The sequence below is a fragment of the Dermacentor andersoni genome, chromosome 2 (assembly GCF_023375885.2).
Source record: "Dermacentor andersoni chromosome 2, qqDerAnde1_hic_scaffold, whole genome shotgun sequence".
Classification (NCBI taxonomy): Eukaryota; Metazoa; Arthropoda; class Arachnida; order Ixodida; family Ixodidae; genus Dermacentor; species Dermacentor andersoni.
In genome coordinates, this window is record NC_092815.1 from 185591441 (window position 1) to 185612391 (window position 20951).

The 20951-nt window shown below is 47.3% G+C and overlaps 2 protein-coding genes across 2 annotated transcripts in view; one reads left to right on the forward strand and one right to left on the reverse strand.

Moving 5' to 3' along the window:
• The window catches only part of LOC126540824 (2-Hydroxyacid oxidase 1-like), a 200737-nt gene that overhangs the window by 11569 nt on the left and 168217 nt on the right, over window positions 1–20951 (forward strand). Inside the window, exon 2 of the mRNA XM_055075969.2 lies at window positions 16873–17038. Coding sequence (XP_054931944.2) covers window positions 16873–17038 — 166 coding nt within the window. The remainder of the gene's footprint in view (window positions 1–16872; window positions 17039–20951) is intronic.
• Window positions 10025–12175, reverse strand: LOC129387211 (uncharacterized). The gene is made up of 2 exons (XM_055075971.2): window positions 11941–12175; window positions 10025–11762 (listed from the first exon to the last, which is right to left on the reverse strand). Exons 1-2 carry the CDS (start codon window positions 12091–12093, stop codon window positions 10968–10970), a joined length of 948 nt encoding a protein of 315 aa, XP_054931946.2. The 5' UTR covers window positions 12094–12175; the 3' UTR covers window positions 10025–10967.

The following is a 20951-nucleotide window of genomic DNA, read 5'->3' on the forward strand; positions in this document are numbered from 1 at the left end:
TCGAACGACAACTTGTAACGACTACAATTGATTAGAAATGACTAAAAATGCCTAGTAATAACTAGCAATAACTGAAATGACTCTTTAGCAGTAATGACTGATAATGACAGGAATGACTTGTAATGACTAGTAATGACTATAAAATGTCCAATATGTCTAACGACAACTTGTAACGATACAATTCATGAGTAATGACTAAAAATGCTTAGGAATATCCAGTAATGACTAATAATGAGTGAAATGATTTGTATTGACTATTATTGACTATAGTATGACCAACATGTCTAACGATGCTATCAAATGACCACAGTTGATCACAAATGACTAAACATGCTTAGTAGTGCGCAGTAATGACTAAAAGAAAGAAGCGAAAGAGAAGAGGCAGAGAGGAAGAGGCGGATGATAAGAAAAGGAAGAGTAGGCTTTCGCCGTTCACTTCTTAAGAGGGATCATAAGAGACCCTGTAATTTTGCTTGGTTTTCCCGCAAATCACGTTATTTACCCAGCAACTTTACCAAAATATCCGCAAGTCGCGTTTTACGAAAAACATGATGGCTTGATTCTTGATGTACAGTGCACGTAACTCTTTTGCATAGAGCGCGTGAACGACGGCCACCGGGGCGCTCCGGAGGCAGCCAGCGACGTCTAACCGTAGCTGCTGGGCTCGAGATAAGGGGTCTTTAGGCACGCAGCGGCCGCTGCAACTAATCTCGGGCCCAGTCACTACCGTTTTATGCCGCTGGCTGTCTCCGGAGCGCCCCGGCAGCCGTCGTTCACGCTCTCTATACACAAGAGTTACGTGCACTGTACAAGCTCCTCGAAGCACAGTAGTCTCGACTGTCGATCAAAATGAAATATTCTGCTCCACTATCACCAAGCATCGGCAAGTTATGGGCTAGCATCAGGAGTGGAAAAAGCAGTGCCGGAAATCCGATGTTCCGCCTGCTGTCTGAGCTTGCTTCGTTCCTACTTGCGCTGCCTCTTTCGAACGCAGCTGTCGAAAGCGTGTTGTTCTGCCAGGTTTCGTTGAAAAAGAATGATCTGAGAACCCGCATTTCGAATGAGACACTGCGTTAAGTTTGGTCCGGCAGAGCGTAGGGACTGCTGAAAGGATTTTGAGCCAGATCAACATAGAACACTAGTTCTATGTGGTCCGAGTTGCAGAGGGGAGTTAACTCAAATGGGGTTAGATTGTACAGCTAATCCATTTGTGTAAATCCCCAACGTGAGAAGTATCAGCTGGGACTATGCGCAATGTTTTTTTTTTTTCATTCTTTGTTTCACTCAAGCACCTTTGTATTACGTGAAAGTTCCGATTGTGTCATGGTACTTTTTGAACGTTGCGTATTATTACAATTATAAGCTCTGCATTAATATGAAAAGAATGTTCCTCCACAGCCACGATGGCAAGGCAATTGGGCAACAAAGATCCGTGAGTGATTGCTTTGCCAACGTCAGGATGATAACTCGTCGATTTTTATACCGTACTCGTGCGCCAATTGCTTTCTTGAAATTGCGCCCGTACGAGTAATTGCAATTACAGCTAACTTTTATACGCACGTACTTTATGACCTCTGTACTTCCTCTTTGTTTGTCTTACTATTGATTAATTACATTGTACTTTGCTCACGCGTATTTTCGAGCTATGATGAAAAAAAAAAAGAAGTACGTTCGATATGCATAATATGGGTTTGTGGTACTGTTACGTCCATATTTTTTTGCCACATCGCAGTGGTGATTGGGCGAACAGATATTGCCAGTTTGGATAGATATATATAGTGTTCTACCAACTTCTTATTCTGGTGCATAGTGCTTTAATTTGTCAGGCAAAGGGGTTTAAGATGTACTTAACTTTATGACAGCCCTGCGCGACTCTTCGAATTTATTTTCCGTGTTTCCAAGTGGAACTACATTTCTTTATTTTCTGAAACCACACTCAAAGTAAAGCACACAGCCCCCTTCGAAAATTTGGCAGCACACGCATTCGTGTCTGCATTCACAGAATCTTACGTACACGCTTTCAGATTGCTCGAATCTTGCCAGTGAATCCTAGTTTAAATATTGCGCAGTTCAACTCCTTTAGATACTAATACCACCTGGATGATTGCCAGCGCCGTTATCCAGGTGGCAATTAAAACCATAAACTTTAGTTCACCTATTCTGTTGTGGGCGAACAGGTCGCTCTGTTTGTTCCCACTCCAAGGTGAATTGCAGTCACAACTGCTGCTTCTTCGCGCGAGGAAAATGCGAGAAGGTTTAAAGTTTTTGCCAGAGTCTAGTGTGCCTCTAAGCAGCAGCGTTTGCTAACTCAGCGTTGAGCTGCTTTCAAGCGAATTGAAAGAGAAAGACAGAGAGAGAGAGCAATAACATGTTTATTTTATAAATCAAGCCTATAGGAAAGGCATCCCTATTTTAATGCCCTGAGTTGGGGCCGCCTCTTGGGCACTCGATCGTGACGAGACGAATCTGATCCTCGAATTCGGAGCTGACAATATTTTGTCCAACTCTTATAGAAAATTCTTCGGGTAAAGCGAGGCGTGAACTAAAGTTAGAACGTGGCTCAGTAAATACAGATAATGTCATGAGAAAATAAGAAAATAAATTTTTCGGTTCATTGTAACAATAAGTGGTGCCTTAGTCCACGTCTGAGTGGCAGCTCTCACTTCACTAGAATTTTTTGCAAAGATCTTGAGGCCAGTGTTGTACTGCTTGCATGCGGCGGAAGTAATATTATAGCTGAAAAACTATGCGGCCATATTGAGAAACCATCTACGCCATCTTCAAAACACCTGCAGAACATCATAAAGCGTTTTGGTTATGTCTTTGGCTACTTTTCACTCTCGGAAAATTTTGGTCTGGCTATTTTAGGGCTACATTTTGAGATCATTTGGCTATTTTCTGTTGGGACCACCTGGCAACCCTGTGCGCCATTCGCCAGAGATGCCACCGAAGCGAGCGAGGCCGTCTGCGCATGTGAATCTCGCCTGCTCGGCGACCCGTCTCATTTGGATGTAGCGTGTTTGTTGGGCGCCCGGCGTATCCTTGCGTTTCTTCTGCACTTCGACACGGCCGCAATGCATTGGACTATGGCAAGGTGAGATATTTTGTTTCACAGTCTGCGACTCATTTCAAGCAGTTTTGGCTTTTACGGCACGGAACTTAGACTTGTCACGCAGTTAGCGAAAAACAGCTCGGCCGCCCTGGCGTAGTTAATCTCAGTTAATGACTCATACTGGGAGATGTTCCTATGAGTACAAACATTATTATAACTTATTTAGGCAGCTTTTGGGCACGCTCGCCACGCCCGGCGTTGTCACGCAGTTAGGGAAAAGTAGCTCGGCTGTGTGCCGCAGTTAGTTTCGCGTGTACTGAATCATACTGGGACAAGTTCGTCACGCATTCTCTAATCCCCAAATTTATTGTATTTGGTTACATATTGGGATACCTTTGGGGCACGCTCTCCGCGCCTGTGGTTGTGACACAGCAAAAAACAAGCGGGCCGAGGTAACAGTTACTTTGGCGTGTACCGAATCTTAGTGAGACAAGTTCGTGAGGCTTTCTATGGCCCCGCAACATATACCTTCTTTTAATATTCACGCTCGTTGAAGATGCGACGAGCGATTCCCAAGAGTGGTAACACTGGAGCGTGTTGCTCGCGAAGGCAAACGCGCAAAAGTTAACGCCGAGGAGCTCAAAAACCAAGAACTCGAAAATTATCTCCTGAACGACTAAAAACGGGCTTTGCACCCGCGCATTTATCTTGAGTGCGAGTAGAAGGCATTCTGCGAGCGTCTAGCATAGTCTGACTGAGAGCCTCTGTTATGGCCACCTATGGGTATGTAGCGTACTATCGCGTCGGCTGAGGACAAGTTGTTTAAGAAACGCGCAGTCGCGCATGCAATTGTGCTGTTAAAGTGTAGGAAATTATGTCCGGGCATGGGGGAATGCTTGGAGGTGTTGCGTACTCCAGGGCAGCGTATCGTACTGCTCCCGAGTTGTAGCGACGCCTGCCTATTGAAGCTCGACCGACGTTACTTATTGGGTTGCGTGGCGTTGTCGGAAGGCTGCAGGCATCCGGTAGACCATGGCGACCAAGGAAGGGCGAGACGATTTCTAGTGCGAAACTTGCGCGGTTTATTCAAACGTAGATGAACGAAAATGAGAAAAGCATCAAGTGTCCAAAAGTACATTTCGGAGCCCCTTAAATAGGCTCTCTACAATCGTGGGCGGGATCTTGCTTCCGTTGACGTCACGTGATCGGCACAGAAAGAGGGCCCTCCTCCTCTGGTTATACCGAGCCTGCTGCAAAGTGGAGGTCGTCGCGCCTCCTGGAATTGTAGACGCCTGTCCGTCTCTTCTGCGCGTTGCGGGTTCGTGGAAGTTGTCCTCTAGGTCCAATTCGAGGAAAGGACCTATCTAAACTCGCACACACACACACACACACACACACACATACAAAAGAGGCATGTACACTGCGGGGCTTCCGGCAGACAGGCAGACACTCGAAATAGTCATGGCGAATTAGGAAATCACGCTTCGTTTCGACGAGGCCTGGTGGAAGAAGGTCTGGTGAGAGAAAGTTCTTTGTGCACGAGGTGCGGGATGCCAACAATAGCAGGCGAAGTCACGCCTCATTTCGACGATGCAGGGTGAGAGATGGTCGGCTGAAATTCCCTTCAACACCTGGTGCCAGACGCCAACCCTAACATAGGTCAGATGTTTATAATTTGTAGTACTGCTCGGAATAAGCCGGGTATTTTTGACGCCATGTATGTGAATGCGAATTGCTTTTGTTTGTAGTGTCAGCCATTCACCACTTTCGCAAGTTTCCCTTCTACACACAGTATTTCTAAAGGGCTAAATACCAAAATGACACATGCATTTAATTTACTTTTTTTAAGGTGATGCCGTCCTGTGGAGCTTCGTACGGGAACTACTGCTGCGCACATGGTGCCACAACGTTGGATGATCACACAAAAAGCCCGGAACGAGCAATTATATTGAGCGAAATAAACATTACCTCATTTAGAAGGCATTTTGCGTCTACTTTATGAAATAGCACGTGGCACAGATTCTATGGAGGCCTGAAAAGATCGTTCGCAATCATTTGAATAAACGAAACCGCGCGCGATTGAGCCGATTGAGCAGCAGCAGAAGAAAAGGCACCGAGTAGCGCAGCGCGTGCCAGCTAGCGTTCAAAACCCCCGCGCGCAAAACCGAAACCGGAAGGAGTTAACCCCATCCGCTTGGTGCCCTACAGTCAATTCGGCCGCTGGGCTCTACTTGATTGTCCGCTCTTGTTGAATGTCTTTTTCTATGAGGGGAAGCTGCCGCGCCCCAGCACCGGCGGTGTTCAAGAAGTTCGCCACTCGGGCTCGTGAGCGATAAAGAGGACGATCACGAACACGACGATCACGACGCAGCGGAGCGAGGCTAACGTTCCGCTATACTGGTTGCATCGACGATATTTTCTTAATAATAAGCACGGTCTCATTTAACCTTACATCTCGGCCCTTTTCATTTTTGGTGGAGGTGTTGTGTTCTGCACAAGACGGAACTCCGAAGGCGGCGTGTCGTCAGCTTTTCTACCATGCTGACAGACGACCAGGATTATGCGTCAAGCATGGCGTCCGCACCTGCGCCGTCAGCATCCGCTTTCGCCGCAACAGTCAGTCGTACTCACCCAACCGCACCACTCTTGTACCCTCTCTGGTATGGTATGGTTCTACCTCCAGGGAACAGCACGCGTCTGGTATGAGGCAGATGAAGAGCTGACCAGCTCATACTTATATAAGCAAAAAGTACGAGGCCTCTTTGAAAGCTCACTGGTCGCAAGTGCACCGCTGCGAAGGACCCATCTTGTCGGGCTCAGACAGTTACAGAGCCGTATGTTGCGTACTTCCTAGATGTCCTAGCTGTTTGCCTACGCGTCGATTCCAGTATGCCCGAAGCTGACAAAGTGAGGCGCGTTCTGAAACGGATCGCCAAATATACGCTTAACTTGCTCGTTTTATAGAATGCTCGACGGTTGACAAAAATTATCCATGAGTGCAGGCGTTTGTTTCGATGACGCAAAGAGTCATCGCATCGCCCGACACTTCGTGTGGCTTTCCAGCACCGGCGCGACGTCGCCGTGCGAAGATGGTCATTCGTCCCTTCAGTCATCGAATATGAATAACATTGTCAGAAATGTGCGGCGTGAGATCGACGCTGCGTCGCCAGCTTCTTTCGTACGCCTTTAGGAGGATATGCAGTCGGCGATTTGCCTCATCCAGGCAGTTGTCCCTGAAGAACTGGTAAACGGAGGCATTCGATCCGTTTGCTCCATAACCCGCTCTTCGATTAGATCTACTGGTCCTCTTATTCGACCTCCGCACACCTTTCGACGATATGGAGATCTGGGCCAATGGCGAACATCTGACGACAAGCCCATGTGCTTCCACTGAAGCGGCGTGGGGCACATTTCCTGTTATTGCCGTTATCGACAACCCTTGTTTTCCCGCTCCGCGTTTTACTACCGCCACAATCCCAACCAAGGCCCACTATTTCATGCTCCACATGACCCAACATACCATAACCACAGCCCTTCTGCGTCCACCAGATGCTCGATCTGTCCGCCATCACCAAACAATTGCCGATCCTGGTCGTCTCTGCCCCATCGTTTTTCGTTGCTGCAGCCTTTTGTACGCTCACTCCTGGATAACTAAAGAATGAAGCGCCCGGAGGCGACGCTGCATTGGATCTCCGACCTGAAAATCCTCTCCTTATCTTGCGGTCAGATCAGAACATAATCCCTGTGGAAGTTGAAGGCCTACCATTAACCACCCTCGTCGACACCGGTGCACCCATCTCAGTTATGCGCCTTGACCTCCGGAAGCGACTCAAAAAATTGGCGGACGCTTAAGCTTCGCCTTCAAGAGTGGAACGCGACAGCGTTCCCGTCGACCCGCCAAGGGGTGTAAGACATTACGCTACGGCGCAGCGATCACTTATGAGGCGCCCTGCATCGGACTTTGCACTCACCAATCACGCGGTGAGCGCCGAGCAACGCAGCGTTCGGCACCGCAACGAAACGTGCGCCTGAGTAAGCGGAACGAACCAAAGAACCCGGTGTGTCGGAGGGAGAAATTATCTACGCGAGCCAAACGTCGTGATCAGCACGGAAAGCCGGGCTGACGCCTCGATGGGATCGTCCTCTATCTCGCTTGGGAGCACCACGCAGACGCATGACTCCTCAGAAGTATATCGGCACACATCGCAGGGGACGCTTTCCCACCAGACGCGCTACGGCGCAGCGATCAGGTCAGAGGCGTCGCGCATCGGACGCTGCACCTAGGAATCGCGCTGTGAGCGCAAAGAGGAGCCACGTCGCCAGAACGCGAGGGTGCGAGTGAAGTTGGAAGGGGAGAGAGCGAGAAAACATTACGCGCAAGGGTAGTGGGGCATCCTCCCACCGGTCACCGCACGGCCCGAAGGGGAGAAGTGGGCGAGTGGCGCTACACGTGTCGGGGCAGCGCCACAAATTGCGAGGAGGGGGTCTTCTGTGTTTGCCGCAGAAGAAATGTAGCGGAAACGTACTTCACTGCTCGCGTAACTACAACTTCTGTAAGTTACATGCTCACAAATACCGGTATACACCGCAGCATAACTTTCTACGGCACGTTTCTAAGGCAACACCGCATTTACTAGAGGAGCATTTGTACCGCTTTGAAGCATCGAACTCGTGGCTGAGTGGTAGCGTCTCCGTCTCACACTCCGGAGACCCTGGTTCGATTCCCACCCAGCCCATCTCGCAAGTTCTTTTATGCGAAGCATACTAGCCGCACAACCACGCTCTTCCTTGCTGCGCCGCGCGCGGCCGCGTAGCTACCATATGACGTCATAACAGCTGCCGTCATAACAGGCTCAACTCGTGCGCTCGCTTGCGGCCGCGTAGCTACATAGCGGGGTCTCAGCTCGTGCGCTCGCCTGCGGTCGCACAGATTGTACTGCGGCCTAACTCCCGCTCCTCCCGCTAGGGCACATGACGTCACAACAGCTGCAAGCCGGGCTCAACCAAAGCCACCCAGAAAAAAATGTAAGGCCTCCGCACGCCGGTGTGACGTCACGCTAGTCGGATGGGCCGGACAGTCGACGCCGTCGGCGTCTACGCGCCTAGGTTCGTTGTGCTTGCAGTGTGTCTCTTTGCGCGTCGCGGATACTATGGCATGAGAAAATTAGTGCTGTCCTTAAAGTGACAGCAACCTATAAATCCAGATGCTTCGTTTCCAAAGCAAGACACGTATAGCTGACGCAAAAAATAAGGGGGAGCCGCTGGTTCACTGCAGTCAACACCACCATAGAAAGCAACATTATTTCATACCTTCCTTAGACTGCTTGAATGGCGACATTTTTTTTTTGCGTCTATCGCAACACGACCGGCCTTATTGTGCTTGGGATGTTTGGTCGGGACTAAGACAAGCAAACTGCATGCTGCTTAGTCACTTTAACCTTAGACGGAAAGAAAGAAAGAGGAAAACTGCATATTGAAGACACAGAATATACTTTATTCACAAATGATAAGCACTGCATTCAGAAACAAACATTTTAAATCTTCCATATACAATTATCATTCTCACTCTTGCATTGCGTAAAACAGTCCTCGCTGGACACACGAATATCGAGGTTCATTTTATTGTTAAAATTTTATTATTATAGGGTCACGCACAACTAATTCTCAAATAGAATAAGCTTGCGTCTTTGTTGTACCATTTCTTGTGGTTATGTTATTTCCACCCGTCTTGTTTGCAGGCCTTATTGGTCTTCATAAAATACTGAGATAATGGGGAAAAGTAAGTAAAAAACGAGAGGCCTACTCTCAGTCCTAAAGGAAAACATGCAATTAATGGATTGCGGTAGCATGGAGAGTTCGAATCATAAACAGGTAGCACACTGCACTCAAATAACATTTGAATTGGCCAAAATGCAGGGTTTAAATTTTGATAATGTAGGCAAATAAGTCCTAGCTACGCCACAGGTTTCTTTTTACAAGGGTTCTGTCAACACAAACATACGTATATGTACAACAAAACAGAGCTTCATGAATAAAAAATAAATAATGAGAAACATCTCAGGCCTTCAAGGTCTGCAATTTTCGGTCGTTCTTGGTGTTGCGTAATTTGTCGTTTTCAGTGCGGCACTAGTTGTTCAGCAGTGTATTCGCTGCAGCACTTACAACATGCCCCATTGCCTCCTGTGCAGGATGACCGAAATCACACACATCGACATCAATCAAAGTCATGAAGGGTAGCGAACACAAGGCCGACAAGAGTATCTTTCTGCCTAGGAAGGCTGAAAAATCGTACGGCATATTCTGGTGTCCAGAGCTTGTCCAATATAATTTCAGTAAAGTGTACAGCATTAACTACAACTGCTCGTGGAAACTTCAGGCCACCCCTTGTCATCTTCGTGATTAATGCATTCTCAGGGTCATCTAGATCGACGTCTTGCATCACAAGGCTTTCACTGCAAGATGCGCATGTCAGCTAGAGCTGCATGGGCACAATAGCCGGCAACATAGGTTAGTACCGGTAGCCTTGACGTTTTTTTCTGAATATCGGAGTCGGTCACAGTGACTTGAAACTGGCCGTTTCCTGAATGTACACTTGTCTCCAACGTGTTCGCGCTCGGTGGTAGTAGAATGTCCAAATCTGGCAGGTCCAGAACCTTCTGCAAACGCAATTTGTTTTCGGATTCATATATCTGCCTTATAGACACGTGGTAATTGGCACCAGACAATTGCCGGTACTTTCCAAAGCGATCCTCTAAGCTATCAGTTTGAAATTTGCCCAAAAGAGCATACTCGAAATGAAGTTCTTTGAGACAGTATATGGCAAGTTCGTGCAAGGCATGAGTAGTGTGGCTGAAAGCTAGCTATGTGCGTTTCACGTGTCAAGCGGCCATTGTCATGTTCGAGGCTTCTCCAGTGATCAAGCCATTGAACCATTCTCTCTAAGAATTCTAGTTGAGGACATGACGATGAGACTATTGGACCTTGCAATTGATCTCGCAACCGCTGTCCTTTTCTTGGCGTCTTGACGTTAACAATGTTCCACCAAGTCAAAATGGTGTCGACATATTGAGAGGTTTCCTTTGCATGCTGGAACGTTGCAACACTGAGAGCAGCAACAGTAGATGAGTTAAAAATCTGTAAGGCCAGTTTAACGTTCTGCCGTTCCATGTTTGAGGGGTTCAGTGCCTTCAAAGTGAGCGTTGGTGCTAGCTTCAAGAGCTCATGCTTTTCAGCTTCGTGCAGCTGGCATAACACCTTGAAAGATGCTGTAAGTATCTTTGGTTCAGCCTCATCACTCTTCGGTTCAGGAAAGTACATGCATTTGCCAATGTTTCTTTGATTCAGCCAGTTATTTCTTATACACTTTAGTATGTGAACTGGGTCCACCACAAAAAACAGAGGTCGTGATGGGTCAGCAGGATGCTGGTAAACAATGCTGACACTTGCCGGCTTAGCGAAGTAGGACATGGCTTTTCTGTTTATGGAGTTATCGTTCGAGATCACTGCGATTATTCTAAAACCAGATGCCTCTAGATCAAGAACAATCTTCCGAAGGAAGTCGTGCAGCGCCTTAGCATCGATTTGTGCCAAAGGAAGGATGTGTACAACATCCTTGTTTGAAGCAAGCAGGCTCTGTATCATAAATACGTGGGCAGTTTTTGCTGCAGTCGATGAATTTACCGCAGCACCAGTAACCAACCCAGCCTTGTAATCAAAAAATGATTGAAGGTGAATCTCATCAATCATTAACGTTACAGTCTTTTCATGCTCTTTATATGTGCTTACAATACGCTTTGCATAGGAAAGAAAGCTAGATTCTTGCTGCTCCGTTTCAGGGCGTACATCGTACGATGAACACAGTCTTCTGATCGTATCAGGATGCGGCATCTTAAGCTTCATCGAACTTCTCAGGAATCTATATGCATGAGGTGAAATTGTGAACCTCATGCATGCTAGCAAAAACCAATAAATCGGGCGGATATCGGCCAGCATCATTCAAAACAAGATCAACTTGACTCTTCAAGAATTTAAGCACTTCCAAATGCCATTCTTGCAACTCGCATGCGAAATGTTTTCCACTTACTTGCTCTAGCAATGTCGAAACGAATGTCAGTAGATGACGGGACTTTTCAGAACGCTCAGTGCTGATATCCTTACGTGTCAGTTCGATCATGTGTAACACACTTTTCAAATCTCTCAAGTCGCACAGCTTTTCAGGAACTAAAACATCACCACACTTCCTCACACCCGTTTCACCAAAAAATACTTCGACGCGCAGGTCTGTGGACACGATCACCGAAGTGCGGACTGCAGGAGCAGATTGAAGTGACAAGTCCAAAAAGAAAACCTTGGAGCCCTTGTTCAAAACTGTCCAGAAGTCCGAACACTGAAAGCTTGGCAAGGCCTTGAGCAAGTCCGCAAAGCTACCAACCAGATTTTTGGCGTCCTCTTCTGCTTGGGTTTGCTGAGAAAGCATTATTGCTTTTTGCAAATATGTGGCTTCCAAGCGCGCTCTTTTGGCAGCCGGCGCTTCTCGAACGCACACTTGCGGACGCGATAAATAGGCAGGGCAATTGGGAAACAAGCTCGGAACTGCAATTTTCTTCAGACGGATGTTTTTCATGGCAACTTCGACCACTTTTCCTGTCTGGACGTCCGTGTAAGATGTCGTCTTCAAGTAATCCGATGGCAAAAAATGCTTTTCACAGAGCTGAAATAAAAAAAAAAACAAGCCGTTACAGGTATGAAGCTCGACGAAAATGTTGAATTTACAAGCGCGTCGACAGGTGCAGAGACCCATCTATTGTGCACGAATGCATTGCGCACTATGCTGACGAAACCTATTCGTCTGGAAACCCAGAATAACAATTGAGAGAAGAAATACTTACCACTGTGTACTTCGTTGGCGAGAAGTCCTTCCGAGGAACTGCTCTCGTCCATGCTTCCCGAGCGGCTCGGTCAGATGGGAACTTGTGCACTCGGACACTTTGTCCTCCGTCATAATTGGACTTGCAGTTTGGTGCGCAACAACAGCCAGGCATCGTTGCGCTTCCGTGTACGACGAACTACGCACAATCGAAGAAAAGCAATCGCGTTTACGGTGCAGCATGCCCCACCAAAGCCACCAAGGAAATGCTCCACGCGTTGCCGCTCTAGCGTTGTAGCCACGGAGAAAATTTGTTTTCAGAACGCGCGCCGCGTTCTAGAAACGCAGCGCTCCCCCATCCACCGCTACCATCCGACTCTCGTGACGTATTGACAGGGGAGAGGAGGTGATGCGGAGGCCTTACATATTTTTCTAGGTGGCTTTGGCTCAACTCTTGCAAGATTCTTGCAAGACGGGCTGGGTGGGAATCGAACCAGGGTCTCCGGAGTGTGAGACGGAGACGCTACCACTGAGCCACGAGTACTTTTTCTTTTTCTTTATTGCCTGGCTTTGGTACATAGTTTCACAAGAGGCAACGCTCACCAAAACAAATACAAAAGTAGAATATACATTTTCTCTATGTGGACATATTACAAAGCATTGTGCTGGCTCGGACTAATCAAAATTCGCGCAATGCTACCAACGGTTCTACTCTTGGGAGCCACTCCGGTGGCTCCGCTGCCGCTTTATGGATAGCGACAAACCAGTGCATGTTTTCCCTGAAATACATACGTGCAGGCTGCGCATCTTTATCGACATGGTATCCTGCCATTCTCGCGCGCCAAATACAATGGAGGCCCAAGAGCATAATTAAATCAAAAGGCACCCCATCCTCATTATCTATGCTTAAGTAGCGGATGCCATATGGGTCCAATGGAAATTCTTTCTTTAGTGTCCTCTGCAAAACATCCCAGAAGAACACGCCTTCCAACAGTTTAAGAAAACATGATCTATTGTCTCTGGCTGCTTGCAAATTAAACAGTGCGTTCCCCACGGTAAATATACCCCTTTTCTCTCCAAAAACTTCTTAACTGGTAACGTTCCCGTGTGTAATTTGAAAAAGAAGGTTTTGGTTCCTGGCGGGACCTGCATTTTCTTTACTCTCTTTAAAACATCGCTGCTTGGGCCTCCACCGTACAAGGACCTGTACAATGGCACTGGGAAAAGAACGTCGCACAAAGCACAATACAGTTTCTTTTTGTTCACACCGGACAGGTAATCATTCGAGAAGCGCACTGAAAGAAATCGGACACTCGATACCACTTCTTTGTAAAACCCTCGAATGCCTCCCGAAAACTCTTTGGTTGAAACCACATACTCTGGCAGCCGTCTACTCAGCCTCATTTGACATACCGTGCGCAAGAAAGGGTCGGTTGCGTCCCTAAAGAACAAGAACCGGTTTACCAACTGCCGTACAAAGAGATGGCCCAATCCCAGCCCCCCGTCTTTTACCCGCCGGAACAAGTTGGTCCGGCTGCAGCGCTCCCATTCCGACGCCCAAACAAAGACGGCGAAAATCCTGTGTAGCTTCTGAACATTTGACCGTGAACAGTGCAATACTTGCATTACGTACCAAAGCTTGCTGATAAAGAAAAGGTTACAAACGGTCGCTCTGGCGAAAATAGAGAGATTAGTGCCTTTCCACTTCTCAGCACTCTCCCGTGTGTCTTTGACCTGCCCTTTCCAGTACTGCTCGCTATCGCGATAGGCATCTAGCGGGACGCCCAAGTACTTGCCTGGGGTCGTCACCCAATGCACGTTGGCAAAATGATCTGGCTTCGTTGGCCACGATCCATGCCAGAGCCCGAGGCACTTCGACCAGTTAACTCCACTACCAGTGACATGGCTAAATTTACGGACACATTTGACAGCGTCAATTATGCTCACCTGATCCTCCGCAAAAACAGCGACATCATCTGCATAAGCCAGCAGCTTCACTTCAACTGCTTGAAGCTTAAATCCTGTAATTCTATTGTTTTCAATCAATCTCATACACAGGGTTTCAATGTAGATACAAAACAACAGAGGGCTGAGGGGGCAGCCCTGACGCACAGAACGCTGCAGCCTAATGGGAGCCCCCAAACTCTTATTCACGATCAATCTGGTCGTGCAGTTATGGTACGCCAGGGCGACCCCCTCGCATATTACAGATCCTAGATTGGCATAGTCTAAAACGGCAAACAAGATTTCATGAGCGACGCAATCAAAAGCCTTCTCGAGGTCAATCTGTAAGATGGCAATCCGACTATTACAATCATCACAGCACTCAAGTACACTGCGCGCTTTGTGAATATTAGTAACAATAGTCCGGCCTTTAATCCCACATGTCTGGTGAGGCCCCCACGATGTCCTGTATCACTGACTGCAATCTTCGTGCCAATATCTTCATAAAGATTTTATACTCGATATTGGTGAGTGCTATGGGACGATACGCCGTAACAGATCTTAATTTCACTGCATCATCAGTTTTAGGAATGAGTACTGTGTGTGACAACCCATAAGAAGGAGGCAATGTTTTCCATTTGTACGCTTCGTTAAAGATTACATTCAATACAGGGCTAATTTCGTGCTTAAATTCTTTATAAAAACCGGCGCTAAAGCCGTCTGGCCCAGGCGATTTTCCGGGGTTTAAGTTGTCTATGGCCTGTTCAACTTCGGATTCTGTTATCTCTAGTTCCAATCTTTGTTTTCTTTCGTCGTCCAGTCGGGGTATAGCACGCAAGAACTCATTCCCAAATGTGGTAGCGTCTACTTTGTGGTGCGAGAATAGCGCCTGGTAATGCTCATGAAAAGCTGCTTTGATTTCGTCTGTGTCTGTTGATAAGATCCCGCGCCATTCTATTCCGTCTATGTGGTTCCTTTCAGCGCGTGCTTTTTCTAACCCTAGCGCTCGTTTCGAAGGCGCTTCACCTGCAGCTGTGTCTTCAGCCCTTGCCCTCACCAGGGCTCCCATATAGCGTTGCTCTTCAAGTTGCTCTTTTGGTTTAGAGACAAAAGAGCCACGAGTACGATGCTTCAAAGCGGTACAAAAGCGCCTCTAGTGAATGCGGTGTTGCCTTAGAAACGAGCTGTTTCTAAGGCTCAGGCGTGCGTCGCTTGCTCGGGCGCACATTTCGTTGCCGCGCCGAACGCTGCGTTGCTCGACGCTCACCGCGTCCAATGCGGGGCGCGTAGTCGCTGCGCCGTAGCCTATTGTCTTACACCCCTTGGCGGGTCGACGGGAACGCTGTCGCGTTCCACTATTGCAGGCGAAGCAGAGTAACGCATGAGTTGTTTCTTCGTCTAGCCGAACCAAATATAGCCAAGCAACAGCAGTTCACCAGGCTAAACAGTGGTTCAACAACTGAAATAAAGACTAGTATGCTTCGCATCCTTGGCTCAGCCACAGCCATTTTTTTTATTCATGAAGTGCCACCCGGGCTTTATCGCTCACGGCCAACGCCGCCGACGCCGACGACACCGGCTTTTCTGCAACACGAGCTCCTTAACGCTATCGCGTCAAAAAGTGCTCGCACCTACCGAGACCCGCGCGCGTGGTAGGACTCGTTGATGAGAGAATCCCGCTGTAATCGGAATGTGCGCCCTTCGTGTCGGCGTCCGTGGTTGGTAAAGATCTGTTTTAACGCGACAGCGTTAAGGAGCTCGTGTCGCAGAAAAGCCGGTGTCGGCGGCGTTGGCCATGAGCGATAAATCCCAGAAGGCACTTCATAAATAGAAAACATCTTGCAAGATGGTGGGAATCGAACCAGGGTCTCCGGAGTGTGAGACGGAGACGCTACCACACAGCCACGAGTTCGTTCCTTCAAAACGGGACAAAATCGCCTCTAGTGAATGCGGTGTTGCCTTAGAAACGTGCCGTAGAAAGTTGTACTGCGGTGTATATCGGTAATTATGACCATGTAACTTACAGAAGTCGCAGTTTCACGAGTTGCGAAGTACGTTTCCGCTAAATTTCTTCTACGCTCTGCGCACACGCAGAGCCATCTTGCGGCAAACACAGAAGACCCCCTCCTCGCAATGTACGGCGCTGCCCCGACACGTGGCGCGCCACTCGCCCCATGACCGCGTCGGCCTTCATGGCGCGTCGGGGCCCGGCTATGTCTGCCGATCGCGACGTTTGGCTGGCGTAGCGCGTTTGAGTAGGCGGTGCGAACGGGGTGCGATAATGCTGTCGCGGACTTTGCAATTTGCAGCTTATCAACCTTGCTGTGCAAAGCATTGCGTTCCTTTTCCTCGGTAACATGAAAATGCTATGCTTAAATTTAGTATTATTCGTGGCCCAGAATTGCACATAGGCAATGACATCTCAGATGTTGTACCGTACATCCAGCTGACACTGTCTGGCATAGTGATTAATACAATGTGAAATATTGTAACGTAGTTCTCCTTTCCAGCACAGAAGATCGCTGCAACATAATACCCATCACTGAAATGAAAGCGCGTTTTCCTAGTGTAGTCGGTTATCGCTATTCCATGAAACCTTAATATCGTCAAAATATATTGCTCAAGAAACAGCAGAAATCATCCACGCATGCCACATGTGTCAGCCAGTCTTACAGCTGCAACTCGAAGCCCATTGCAGAAGGTGGTAGGGTTTATATTACGCAGGAAAATGCTTTTTATAGCTTATTTGTCGCGATAAGCAATGTTCTAAAGCATTTTTAAAATAAAGCTTAATTGTGAGTGCACCCACACATTACGGTACTTCGTTGCCTCATCTGTGTGTTTTGTTTTCTATGGAGGGCTATTTATATTCCTGCTCTCACCTTTCTGCTCCCTCCCCCACGTACGACGAAATTAATTTCGCGTTGGCAACAGCGGCACTCAGCCTTTGTCATCTATGTTTGTAAGGAATTTGCTCCAAGATAAAGCAGCTATTTACTTTTTCTTACAGACCAATGTGCTGCAGGCGATGCAAAATGCGATAACGAGACCATAATCACTGTGGATGACCTGAGACGCTTTGGTCTGCCCAAGCTCAACAAGACGGTGCGTGACTACTACGAGAGTGGTGCTGACCAGGAGCAGACACTGCGAGAAAACGTAGAAGCCTTCAAGAGGTCAGTTTCAAAGTAGTTGTGTTGGCCGAATATTGACTCTTACTTACAACTAACGTTACCATGCAGTATCTGCACGGTACCTTTCGCTACCAGACAAAAGCTTTAATAACGTCCTTCGGTACTGCACTGGCAGCCAATTTCTTCCGAAAATGCCACGTGTCAGCCTATGGCACAATATCGCCCACACTTTCCCGGTGATTTATAGCGTCTTGGGAAATTTCCTTCAATATCCTTTTCTTTGTGCCCATTAAGTAGCTATGGCGCCTAATTGGCTTGGTCTTGTTCTCGTAGTTGGTAGCAACTATTGTATGGTAGGCACTTCAGGAAAGTAATAGATAAGTAAGTAGCTATAGCTAAGAATTGCAGACTCATTTTTGCACTTTAGACACACTTGCGATCTGCGGAAGAGGATAATAGCACCGATAGGCTACATGTCACCAACTTTCTATTTTAAGCCTATATACTCAGGGAGTCAGGTCATGAGTCATGACTGCGGAAAATATCTTGCACGCGCAAACTAAGAATTCCGGAATTTGTAACACAATTCCGAGATTTGTTACCGGGATTTTGTAACACATCCCGAGTTACACAGGCAACAAACTACTTCGCCTGCTCTTTCCCGTATGTGATCTTTTTTCCTAATCTCCTGCGAGGGCGCACAATTTGGAGTGCGTGCAAGGCGACATAAACAGGAGGGCCATTCAACGTTTGCGCCCAGTCCTATAGAAGTTGTGTCAGGGTGTGCGAAAATTCGAAATTTTCGATTTAACGAGTCGAATAGTGTCCTATTCGATTTGATCTACGAATCGAATAGTCGGTATTCGTAAATGCGAATATTTTTGGAATAGTTTTCAAATATTTAGTAACGTCAACTGCGCCCGCTCATACATGAAATTGGAGCAAAAGTACGGTAAATTTTAAACCGCCACGAACGCAGTATAGACATAAAACGTGAGAACTTGTGTTGTGGGACAGGCTACGTCGCTTAAGCAGCCATGCCTTGAAGTCTATTCAGCCATAATTCGCACTCTTTGAAGAGATATATGCATGTGAAGAAACTACTTATTTGCTCCTAATGCTTGATTTATCCTTCAATGCCTAAGTATTCTCTGGCGATTACTCCAATAAATCTGTGTCACGCGAGAAGTGTAAGCGTTGTCCCTGAGTATCTGTTTCTTTCTGCGTCCTCGTTCAGTCGCGCTTATACACTCTATCACGGATTCTAACCAACTAGCCCGCTAACGCGTTTTAGCCAAAAATGTAATGCCTTGTATTTGCCAAAAATGCGTGATTCGCGAAGTTAATCCTTAAAACATTGTAAATGTCTATGATTGGTAGCTTTATAAGCGACAAGGAACAATTGAAACCGAAAAATTGGTGAGAGAGAATTTTAACAAAAATGTGCCCGTAACGCGACAAGCCTAACACTAGCTATAGCGATACACATGGCTCCACAGAAAATACATGGGGAAACCTATAGTAGGGGTAGGCCAACTGAAATTTGGAGGTAGCACAAACTCAAATTTCAGGGTGGGCCAGCGTGAAATTTAGGGATGGACCATCCTGAAATTTAAGACTGGCCAATTTGGGAGTGGGCCACAGAAATTAGGCGGTGGCTTGAATTTAAATTAGGGGATGGGCCAATTTATATTTGGCCGTGGCCCAACTTCAAATTTTGGGGATGGCCACATTAAGTTCGAAGGTGGGCCAGCCTAAACTTTCGGAGTGGACCAACTTGAAATTTGGGCGTGAGGCAACATAAATTTCGGAAGGACCCATCTTGAAATTTGGGTGTGGGCCAACTTACATTTGGGAGTTGGCCAAATTGAAATTTGTGGTTGGCCCAACTGGAAACTTATGGCACAATATTATAAAGTAACAGCCGAGCCAAAAAATGCTGACGCATTTGACGACAATTCTCAAATTTTTTTTATAGCTTTTAAAAAAAAAGGCTTCATAACGGACTAAGCAGTGAGACGAACTTGCTAACTTTCAGAATACTAGGATGTGAACAACCTTTTATAATTACTGTGATAACAGCTGCTCATTATTTGAAAACTATTCGAATCTGTTCGTTTCTGGAAGTAGTCGATTCACGACCGATTCACTCTCGAACATTACTATCCGCACATCTTGTAGGTTGTGAGATCTGGCGTGAATATAAGGGACCAGCACAGAATTACTTCGTCAGTCAGTGCCACTCTTGTTTTCTTTTTTTCGGTGCTCACGAGAATTTCGACGGGAATTCAGGGCGCTGGCTCCTTTCTCAAGCGTATCACCCCTGAAGAAAGCCGAACCGCCAGGCCGGGGAACGCTTGTGCCCATATGAGAACCAGTGGGTGCCCGGCGGCGGTAGGGATCGATCCCACAGGCTCCCGCAGCCGATGCAGAAGCTCTGCAAGAAGGCCACGGAATTTTTTTTTTTATTTTTTTGCACAATAGGCGCGCTGGTTTCCTTATTGAGCTCTTTAAGCAAGGAACAACCCACAGCTACGAGAACACCGGAGTGCAAACCCGACCTTGTGAGGTACAGAACCTCATGTTGAAAGCTGCAGCCAACCTTGTGCATACAATGATTTCGCAAGGCTGATTTGAGGTATGAATTGGGCAAAGTAAGAAGTGATTGAAGAGAGCAGCTTGAGCTTCGAGCTCTCTGTGTTTTCTATTTTCCCCGACTTAGCAATCAATGACAAGAATGGGGGACGTCGTCCCCTGTAACGGGGGATGCAAACTCCAACCTGCAATTAGGTCCTGAATGACCACTCTGTTATGCATCCGAGGTGAGTGACCGCTTCGATCCCAGCGTGGTCCTGATTGAGACATCTGATGACTCCTCAACTGAAGATATGGGCTTGGAGAGCGATATTAGTTTGGTGTCAAGGCGCCGTCTGAAGAGAAAGATGAGGACATCACCGGTGGGTCATCCGGCGCAGGAAAAGGCGAGTACCAAGCTGTCATACACTATCGCATACGTACTGACAACGACAACAGACAACCTTAACTTACCAAATAGGCAGAGCTTGTCGAAATATTTCAAACGAACTGCCCCTGGTCAACTTGACGAAGTACGTATAAACACCCGAAAGAACATCCTTTATGCGGAAGTCAATTCAGAGAATATACTGAAAACACTGAAAGCAATTAGTCAGTTGGGAAGCAGCCCTGTTCGCGAATACTCCACGTAGGGCAAGGAAGGGACAGCAGGCGTCATCTACAACGTGAACATCCAGATTACAGACACTGACCTCCGGAAACTGCTGTCATAGTCAGCTCCTGTACAAAGCTTTCACCCCCTTAGACGGTCCGAACGTGTGAAAGTAGTGTTTTAGTCGGAAACTTTGCCAACACACGTCAACGTTGACTAAGTGAGGAATTCGGTACGTGCTTACATGCCGAGGTTTTTACAACCTCATAGGTTTATTAAACTTAGGGAACAGTGCAGTTTGCAAGGGTGCAAAATTATCCAAACGATGTGATAGATCTCATGGAGATAACATTTGCAAAGCTGCTGCCAACTGTCCAGATTGCTCTGGTTCCCACGACGCAACGTCATAATAATGTCCAAAGATGAGGAATAAAATTGGTATTCAGAAAAAGATGGTCAGACAATTTCACACTCAAGGAAACGGCAAGGGCTATTCTCCGCCACAGACCCCGTTCACGACACTGGCGCCAAGAAAATCGCAGCGCTCCTCGCCTAGAAGGATGGACGGATGCAGTCCAGCCTCCCCCAATTCCTCGTCTGAAGAACGAAGAAACACGTGCATGAAAGCCTTTATATTCTACGAAAGTGCAAGGCGACTCGACATCGGCCCCGAACACATCGGAGGCTCAGTGGCCCTCGTTACCATCAAGGCCTCCGGGAATTTGCTTATGTGCGGCTTCTACACGTAATGAATAGAATGAAAGTACG

What these genes read in the sequence shown, in the direction of transcription:
- LOC129387211 (XM_055075971.2), bottom strand. Translation starts at nt 12,093, where the DNA reads ATGCCTGGCTGTTGTTGCGCACCAAACTGCAAGTCCAATTATGACGGA. An exon ending in CGCCAACGAAGTACACAGTG is followed by an intron (nt 11,763 to 11,940) that starts GTAAGTATTTCT and finishes TTTTTATTTCAG; the next exon opens with CTCTGTGAAAAGCATTTTTT.